The sequence below is a fragment of the Larimichthys crocea genome, chromosome XIII (assembly GCF_000972845.2).
Source record: "Larimichthys crocea isolate SSNF chromosome XIII, L_crocea_2.0, whole genome shotgun sequence".
NCBI lineage: Eukaryota > Metazoa > Chordata > Actinopteri > Sciaenidae > Larimichthys > Larimichthys crocea.
In genome coordinates, this window is record NC_040023.1 from 21,336,254 (window position 1) to 21,346,551 (window position 10,298).

The 10,298-nt window shown below is 38.5% G+C and overlaps 1 protein-coding gene across 1 annotated transcript in view; it reads right to left on the minus strand.

Moving 5' to 3' along the window:
- Positions 1–648: 648 nt before the first annotated feature.
- LOC104940425 (lysophosphatidylcholine acyltransferase 1) overlaps positions 649–10,298 on the minus strand; it is a 19,869-nt gene continuing 10,219 nt past the window's right edge. Inside the window, exons 5-14 of the mRNA XM_027287049.1 lie at positions 10,210–10,270; positions 9,782–9,840; positions 7,873–7,907; positions 6,823–6,877; positions 6,178–6,260; positions 5,454–5,579; positions 4,761–4,914; positions 4,199–4,297; positions 3,483–3,624; positions 649–3,273 (exon numbers count right to left, since the gene is read on the minus strand). Coding sequence (XP_027142850.1) covers positions 3,047–3,273; positions 3,483–3,624; positions 4,199–4,297; positions 4,761–4,914; positions 5,454–5,579; positions 6,178–6,260; positions 6,823–6,877; positions 7,873–7,907; positions 9,782–9,840; positions 10,210–10,270 — 1,041 coding nt within the window. The 3' untranslated portion in view covers positions 649–3,046. The remainder of the gene's footprint in view (positions 3,274–3,482; positions 3,625–4,198; positions 4,298–4,760; positions 4,915–5,453; positions 5,580–6,177; positions 6,261–6,822; positions 6,878–7,872; positions 7,908–9,781; positions 9,841–10,209; positions 10,271–10,298) is intronic.

Consider the following 10,298-nt stretch of genomic DNA (forward strand, 5'->3'; position numbering starts at 1 on the left):
GAATGCAAAAAACTATTCATATTAACAAAATTGAGCTACAATACTGTAACCTACAAACATGCTTTACAGCAATGTGACATTTCTTTAAAAAAAATAAAGAAAATAATCTAAAGTGCAAGCACAAATACATATAATTTAAAAAGAGGGGATATACTAAAAGATTGCAATTTAACATGTTAGTTTATATATATTTGTGTGTGTGTGTGCAGTCTGGAGTGTTTGTGCGGTTTGGCCCGTCATGTGGTGGAAGATATCACCTCAAGGCCTGACACACTTACACTCTGCTCATTTCAACCCGCACACCTTGAACATAAAAACATTAAAGAGTCAATGTAAGGAGGGTTCAAACGGGATAAAAAGTGAACATTTGAAAACCATGATTTCTTCGGAAAATGTCCACTGGAGATCAGAGCTTTGAGTCGCTTCTGATCGTGACAAGATTGTCTATACATTCTCTTATTTTAGCATAAAAATTCTATAGATTCAAGGCTATCGGTTTCCATATGAAATCTGCATTTAGTTTCTAAGCAGTCAACTCAGCAATAATAGTAATAATATAACAACAATAAAACTTTACACTGTGTAGGAGGAATACAGCACAAAACAATTGCAGTATTATACAAAAGGGAAAACAAAAATGTGGCTCATTTTTCACCATCAATACAATCTGAAGAGGAGAGAAGATCACAGATCTTTGTCATGGCAGTGAAAATAAAAATCATTCATATACGTATATCAAAAATTCACAAAATGTCCTGCATTTGGAATATTCAAAATACATATCAGAACTTTTCAAAAGCATACATCTTGAGAAGGCTGATGTGAAATATTGCTTCACTGAAAGCCATAACGGGATACATGTACAGTATGCATGGTTATGAATTATGATGGGAATGTCAGGCTCATTGGAACAATGGACTAAAATGACAAAAAAACAAAAAAAGTCATGCTGACAGAATCAAGCTGTGTATGCACAGATCAAAAGTACAAACGGATTGCAATGTGTTTCCGAGGTATTCCCTTTAACAATTAGTTGTCCTATAATATGACATGATGGAAAGCACTGTGCATTTTGAGAGAAGTTGCAGAATAATCTAACTTTCATTTTGTGTGTGCATGTGTAGTTTTAGGTTATTTTGTGATTCCAGACAGAAAAAAAAACAATATTTTAACAAGCCAATTCATTTTTGGCAAATGATTGAAATAAGCAACATTTTGTGTGAAACTTTTTGTCAACATCTAAAAAAGTTGATTGTAATTTCCGATAAAGTTTCTTGAATTAAAAATCAGATAAAAACAAAGTTACAAAATGAGAATTGTTTAGTCTTAATACAACTTTCTTTCCTTAAAATCAATAATTTAAAAAGGCCACTAAAGACTAATAAGATCCACTATTTGTCAATCTAGAATATTCCTACATCGCTTCATTTTAATTCAAATTGAAAAGCGTTGGCCCATCTGGCCTATGATTACAGACACATTTTATGGCCTCAGGCTGCATGTCAGTGTAATTCAATCACATTCAGAGACAAATATTTCTGTGCCAATTAGAACTCTAAAACAAAAACATAAAAACAAATCCAGCCTGGTTCCTCAAATGAGATTTGAGATTTGCAAAAAGGTGCTTGGATCTCTTTCAAAACATGAACAGTGAATAAAAAACAAACAAACAAACAAAAAAACAGCACACAGTATTCTCCCATGTACATCCAAAATATAGCATGAAGGTCAAATTTACATGTGATTGAGTGGCCAGTGTTGAAATATTTCATCTTTCAACACTTACTGGAAAACAGCAGGAATCTCAGACAGACTGAGGAATGATGTGCTGTGAAATGGGCAGGAATGATTAAAAATGCAGCAGTGTAAGGCCGAAAGGGAAGTAGTATGACCTTGCCTTCAAAATACGCAACAAAACCACCGAACTGAATGTGCTTTCAATGGCCACACACATTGTAAATCTCCCCCTCCCGTTCCCTTACAGCCATTAACACCACTGACTGAAAATAAGAGTACAAATATGAAAGGTGACATAAATCACCCAATGTATTTTTGGTCCACGTTGTGTAATTTAAAAAAAAAAAAAAAAAAAAAAGAAAAAATCATGACTTTGCTAACCTGAAAGAAATAACATTGGTGAAGTTGTGAATGAGGAACGACTGGGCAGAAAAGTCCTAGGAAAATAAAGACATGCATAACACATAACCCAGTGAGCGTCAAAAATGATGACATCATACAAGTTAAATTTTTCATTTTTGTCACTGAACCCTGAGCTAAATCAAAGATATCATTGTGTGTGTGTGTGTGTGTGTATATATATATATACACACACACACACATATACATATACATACACAGGCTCATAGCAATTATGACAACTCATAGAGACCTGAGGTCACCTCAAATGTGGCTATGGTAGTCACAATTGTCACTGGTCCCCTCAGGTCCTCCTTCTTCAGATGAATAATCCACAACACTGCTCAAAATAACATGAGCCCATGCATTCTGCACTTTCAGTTAAAAAGGCAGCTACAATTAAAGAAAGGAAATAGATTAAAGTTACAAATTAAAAAGAGAATCGAACACTGATTTCACTAAAAATTTAACTTCACTGTCCAGGGCTTGTGTTTTTTTCTGGCTTCCCTCATGTTAAAAACATGCACAGTTAGTACTATGTTGGAGGGAAAAGAGACAAAGAGAAAAAAAATAAACATTTGCCCCATGAATTTGTATAAGTGCTTGCCCTTCAAGTATTCAAGCATTGTATCTCAAACAGCCATTGTTTGGCATTTTCCTTGCTATGAAAAGAAAAAAAAAAGGAATTTATAACAAAAACAGTTACCAGGCTGAAAAATAACCTCAGAAATTTAATGGACACAATAAAAAGGGGTACGGTAAACTTCATTTTTGTAGTTGTGGTTAATGAAATATAGTCCCTTACTGTTCAAACAAGGTAACTAACTACTGTCTGCCCCCCACGCACACACAGACCCTCTCACCAGGAGAGGTGTCAGTATTCTCCCACTACATTTTTTTTTTAACCCTTTTAGTTGTGTTTCTTGAGGTGTCCATCTATTGTGCCATGGTCATTGGGGCTGAAGTCGGGGCAGATACCGTTAGCTGTTTTGGTGGTGGCAGTGCCTTGCGGGTTCAAAGACAGTCTGGGCTTTGTTTGGTGACGGTGGCAGGGACCGCTGTGGAGGCCTGCGTTTTCTGTGTACAGGTAGTCCTCAGAAAAGTCTGGGTGTTGCTCCACAAAGTTTCTGAACTTGTCTGTGGAAAGACCACAAGAGGGTGCCAGAGACAAAGGCAAGATTAGACAGAGGCTTAAGAAATTCCCAGACAAAGTGGATGTTCCTTATCAGACAGTCATAAGAGCCAAGAAGAAGGCCAAGCTAAGTTAAAAAAAATAATAATAAAAGCTTCAGAAATATGCAGGTCAACCAGTGAGCGGACCAGGTTTATTTTATTGGGCCTCTTACCAAATGTGATCTTCCCTGTGTCTTCAGCATCAATGGCAGTAAACAGACGTGACACGCTGAGGTGAGTCACTCCTAAAGCTGTCTTCAGGATAACTGCCAACTCCATTTCTGTGATGGCACCGTCCTCCTCTGCCTCAAACATCTGGAGAAGATATAATGGGAAGAAATGCAGAATTGTCATCGGTTTCACTTTGCCTTTAGGGCACGCCACTCTGACAGGGTTGGCAGATTAGGAGCCAGTTAAACTGTTAAGTGGGTTCCCTCTCTGAAATAACTGTTGATATTATCAATGAGATATGTACTGAATGGGTTTCAAGGGCCCTCAGCTCACAGAACTTGCTCAACTTTCAGAATTATGAAAAGCAATTCAAGTTAAAACATGAAGACGACTCAAATTTAAGTTATTTGGTTTCCATGTAGTCACAATGACAGATTGGTTGAAGTGATAACCCATGAAGGAATAATTCATCTGATGTTTTGGGACACAGATCTGAGCATGACCATGGAGATAAAAGGCTATGTCAACAGTGTAAACATGGGTCATTCTGCTTCACGCTAATGATTGGACTGTTTCATCACTCTGCAGTACAAACCACAAAACAATCTACAGTAAGTGGCATTTCAACATGGCAAATGTCATGCTGATCCTCAGCAAGCACAGGGAACTCTACTCCGCCTGGTGTTTAGATAAGCGTTAAGCTCCAAACAGAACATACCTTGAAGGCCAATTTCATCGTTTCCAGAGTTTTGGCGGGTCTGCATACGACAGATAAGGCTATCACGTATTCTCTGATATCCATGCAGTTATCTTCATGCTGGAACAGATTCGACAGAAGAAAGAAAAAAAAACACATAACGAAAGATGAAGAGAGAGAATGTGAACAAGACTACTTATTTATGTCCACAAGCAGCTGCGGGAGTTTGTGGTTTAGGTCATGAACACATTGCTGCAATATAGCCTTGATTGTTTGTTTGGGTATATGTATCCCCGAATGATAAGCAAGCAAGGTGTTGTGATTAGTCTTTAAAAACTCTGGTATTTAATCCAGCTCCCAGCCTTAACTGTGTTTTTTTAATGAAGATACATATACATCACCTGGAGTTGTATATTCTGACTATAGTATTCTTTTACAGTTTGATATTTGCACTAAATGCAAGTATGAAATGTGAGAGTCGTCGTAAATCAAGAGACACAGCTCTAGTTATCAAGTAGTGACAACTGAGGACTACTGTAGCGCTTTCATGGTTGTGAGTGAATAACATCTCCACATTCTTTACCTCGTCAAAAAGAGCGAACATGTCTCGCAGCATGTCTGAAACTGGCACATCGAGGAACTGAGCAAAGTCGTCCAAGTCCAGCTTCTGTCCCTCCAGCTTCCTGGCTCTGTTCCCATACTCCTGCAGAACCTTCTCTGTGTTCTTGGGTTTCAGCCTGGAACAGCAAGGGGAAGAGACATTTATGTTAATTCATAACTCAGCCACAGGGTCAACAAGGACATTTCGTAAAGTCACAATCAAAAAGCAAAACAAACAAAACAAATTATAAATATAACAGTACAGTCTTTGTCACTGTTAATTGAAGAAGCGAGGAGACAGTTATGTGTCTCCTCGAATATACATGGTGTTGCCAGCTGCTTCTCTTCATCTGCCAGAGAGGTGTTTCACCAAGAAACCATACCATGTGTGCAGATCATACTATCCCCACCCCTTCCAGATCCCCTCCTGTGCAGGCACCTGACTAACCAGTGGGAGTTCACTAGCACAGCAACAAGGACACAATCCTCAACTGCCTTCCCACTCGTGCGCGCAACCAGTTGTGTTTTCTGGAATACATGCCGAAGGTGCCACTGCCAGAAACTGAATCCGGGTCCCTGTGGTGTTTGGTGAGTGTTTTGCCCCTCTCTCACCCTTCTGCCTCTTCCCTGGCTCTGTTTGATGGCAGCACTGCATTAGAAGGTTAGAGTGACTCACCCCAGTCTCCTGACGAGCTTGGCATACTCCAGCAGACAGGTGTCGACTGGCAGTCTCAGCTGGCCTTCTGCCATGGCCAGCTGGCAGTCTTCAAATGAATAGTCTGTGATGGGTACCCCCAGGGCACTGAGCAGAGCAAAGAAAAGACGGAACATCGGTGTGAGTAAATCAATACAAACTTTGCTTAAGGCTTAGGAGGCCAATGAAGTAGTCGATAGTAGAGCTGCTTGGATGCTGAGAACAATATGTACAGTTTTTTGTTCATCTGCAAAACCTTAGTTTCCCGTTCCAGGCTTCAAGTGGTGAAACACAGTATGCAAACAGTGTAGGAGTGTATGAGGAGTCAGGTTTTAAATTATAGCCTGTGTAACCTGAGCACTGTATAAAAAAGCTAATATGGATCATAACACTGGGTGGTACATAATTTTAATAATGGTTCAGGTGTCAAACTTACACGATTAATACTCAGAGCACGCAGAGGAAATGACCAAGGATATTAAAAGGCTTCTAAAAAGTTTAAATATAAGTTATACTACTTTATTATTTATCCACAATGAAGTGAAAAATGTATTAAATTGTCTATGCACGTTATGAGCTCTGTTCCCCCTCCAACTCCTGACGTTTATTGTTTAGTGAATAAAAACCAACATAAATGAATAAGTCAACACAAGTCGACTTTGCAACAGGATGATCTGCCAGATATGAAGAATATTTTTAAACTTACTCAGCCATGACGCGCCTCACATTTATAGCAAAGAGAGCTGGGTTCCTTTTCTCCTCCTCTGAGGGCGTGTAGATAGGAAGGAACTACAGAAAGTGAAGAAGACGTGTTGCATATGCAAGAATGAGCAATTTAATGAACATGTATTTATTATATATATTTCATTCAGCATGGACACATGTATTCCTTACATGAAAGTAAGAATTCTAGTGGTTTAGTATGTGATGTGTGAATTCATAACACACAGAGAAAGGACCTTTTTTTTAAATCTCTGTACGCAACATTTTCAGAAAATTAAATGATGTGTAAGTGTAGTGTTCGTTATGACTCAATGTGGCATGGTTTAAAGTCACATGAATACATGCAGTACGGAGAGATGTCACTCTTACCTCGATCACAAACTCGTTGTGCAACTGGCAGAGTGTCAGCCACAAGATTTCAAACCTGGATGATAACAGGACAACGTCAACAACAAACAAATACAGACACAGTGTCCNCATAACACACAGAAAGGACCTTTTTTTTAATCTCTGTACGCAACATTTTCAGAAAATTAAATGATGTCTAAGTGTAGTGATCGTTATGACTCAATGTGGCATGTTTTAAAGTCGCATGAATACATGCAGTACGGAGAGATGTCACTCTTACCTCGATCACAAACTCGTTGTGCAACTGGCAGAGTGTCAGCCACAAGATTTCAAACCTGGATGATAACAGGACAACGTCAACAACAAACAAATACAGACACAGTGTCCATAAGCAAATTATGTAACCCTGAGAATATGCATTTTGCATTGCGTATCACAGATGTTTACATGCACCAATCTTTTAGGGTATGCCTCTCACAGCTTCACACACCTGGATGTAGACAGAGATCTCCAGGCATTTTTATCAAATCAAATCAAATTTTGTTTGTATAGCCCAAAGTCACAAAGTACATTTGCCTTGGGAGGGCTTTACAATCTGTACAGAGTGTGACACCCTCTGTCCTTAGACCCTCGTTTTCAGAGCAAAGGAATACAGATGAATGTTCTATTACTAGGAAACTTGTTTGGAAGGAAATATCACATTAGACCCTGTGTGCCTATGCTGCACTTTGTGTATGTTTTTTCAAGACACAGTCAAATATATATTTTAGTTCTGTTCAGCAGAGCTGCGAAGCCTGGCCAGTCGCATTCAGAGATCCACCATAATAATGGAAGCTGAACCCAAACAGGACACAGTATTCCTGAGGACACGGCAGAGACAAATAACAAGGGCAGTCTTTCTCCTCCAGCCATAACTAATCTGCCTCCAGTCTATTTGAGATCTCATTGCAAAGATTCTGGTTCAGGCCAGAATGTTCATTTCCAAAATAGTAGCCTGCACCTGAATGTGATCAATAACCTTTACCATTATACTTGATAGTGAGTGTAATTTAAGGATCATAAATTATGCTTTGGTTAAATGAATGAATGAAAATAGATATTTCACCTACATCATCATAGAAATTCATAGATTTATATACAGTTCATCAAATCACAAAAATTCTCTCCTTAAACAGCATCAGAGTGATTCATTACCATGTATTATTCATTATGTAATGATTTAATCAATAATTCTGATGATAACCATTTTAATTTCTACTTTTCTACTGCATCTTAAAGCAAGCACTAGACCAGGCATGCCATACATGATATAAGGAAATTGTGTACTTACGCTCCAGGCCCTTGCCAAGTCCATGTGATGGTGTCCTGTATAAAAAAGAAAAAAGAAAAAAAAAAAAGTCATTATTAGACAGAGTGAAATAGAAATTAAAATACTTCCAGGAAAATCGTGTTTTTCTTGCACTAATAGGAGGACACACCAAAAGCCACATTACTGTGTAAAGTCTTACGATGATTATACTCAAAAACACTGGCTTAACTGCAGTTTGGATAATCTGATTCCTCACCCATCTCCAACAAAATGTTTCTAATTTATCTATTCTTAATACTTTAAACTAAAAAAAAAACAAACAACTTGTATTTCTATACAGCTGATTGTGAAACCAGATGTGAAACCATCTAAGTTACATGTGTGATTTCTGCGATTAGGGAAGTATTGCAGAACTTTTAGGCACTACTTCATTCAGTAGAAGAAAGTACACATTTGTTGGATCTTCAAAACAATCCCTTCTCACGATGTCCTCAGTTTAAGTCGGTTTTCCATATCCTCACGCTAACAAGCCCAAGCAGTGCCTTGGATGTGCCTTCTGAGTCATATCATGATTAGCCAGATTCCCAGTCAGGCCATCAGAAAGTTGCTCTGCATGCTTCACTGAAGTCTCCTCATAATCAGACTTCCACTAAAATCAGCCTCTGTGGCATGCCAGTAGGTGTCTCCTGATTCGTGAGTCCATCATTCTACACAAGATGTCAGGCACTAACGAGTTTGGTTGACAAACTCAGCTGAGTGTTGAGAATTTGTGGCCTGGAGGCTAGCACAAAGCTGCAGAAACAGTGCTGTATTAAAGCTGTATATTCATAAAATTATCGCCAAGGGTTCTTTTTTACAGTACAACAGGACGTACATTTGATTCACAAATGAAATAAGCAGATGTAAATGATTGATTCATAAATAAAACAAAATAATACAGTCCCCCCAAAATACCACATATGACCACGTCATGTAGCATGTACGTAACTAGCACACTCAACTGGATTACAAAGACTTTCAAACAGACGACAGACCCACATAAAGTCCCCTCTATCAGTTTTTGAGTGTTGCCGTTTGGAATTGCTATAAAAACATCTGATTTCCAACAAGGTCAAATAACACACCATATGATCTATTTCTGTCCGAGCAACAAGACACCCAACCCTAGCCAGCCCTCAAAACTTCAAAGTTTACACTATGTGACCACAGCACCAAGTGTCAACTCCAGGAAGTTCTCACAGTACCATATGGGATTCTGCTGAGTTTGCAAAAAGCTTCTGCATTACTCAGAACATTTTCTCCTTCATGGACACTATATATACCTGCAATCTCTTTCTTTCCATCATGTGACCGGCAAGATCTTCACCTACCCACCGAGTGAGACTCTGGTAAGATGCCAAGCAGGCTACAGGGCATGTATAGTATATACATACAGACACACTGACACAAACACTGGAGTCTGACAACTAATAGAGTGCTAACATTTTCATGTTGCAAGGCCCTTCATAAAAATGATTCCCCTGCCATTGCCACAATTAGATTTTGGCTGTCTTATTCTTTTATGTCATGCACCTCTTGAATGCTGACGTATTGAATACATATATACATACTCTGAAGTGTTTCATTTGTATTGTAATCTATCGGCAAAATGAAAGTGAGATCAGACTACAGAAGATTGATGATGGGGATCAGAGGGAGTGTTAGGTCACTGATTAATCTTTACAGAAATGTGTTTGAACAATCATGTTTGTACTTTGTCCCACAGTTAACCTGTGAAGAAGACAGGTGTGATATGATATGAAATCATTTTAATATCAAACAAATATTTAGTTGATTGTGTAAAAGAAATGTACAACAATGTGATTGGTGTTGTACTGGAAACAATTGTGCCGTTAAGCTGTGTTACTAATATAGTCATGAACAAGCTTACCAGTTTATTAGGGTAACGAAACACCACAGGCTGCACTGGTACAGCTGGGATGAAGGCTCCTGGACGGACAAAGAACACATGAATGACACGGGAATATTTCAGTTAGACACAACTACATAGACAAGAAATCGGTTTGAGAACGAGAGCACACAAATCCTAATGCAAGGTTAAACTTCAGATTTTTCATCTTAGATTTCAAACCTTAGGAATGCAGACAATGGTTTTGGTTCTTATCCATCAATAATAAAGACCACACCTTAAGCTAAACGGGACATTTTTTCTCAGTGTAATTTAATTTAGTGCGTCGATATGCCCACTAGGTTGAGTATGATATGTTCGGTGCATGCTAAACAGCTGGTAGACTTCAAAAGAAGAAATGGAGAGTAAAGTTGAATGAAAAGAAAAAGTAATGATGGAACAAACTTTACCTGGCTTAAAGGTGATTAGGCAGGATCTATTGGTGCATGTTCCCTCTGGAAAAATCATGATCTGTAAGAAAAAAAGAGGAATGGTTTAA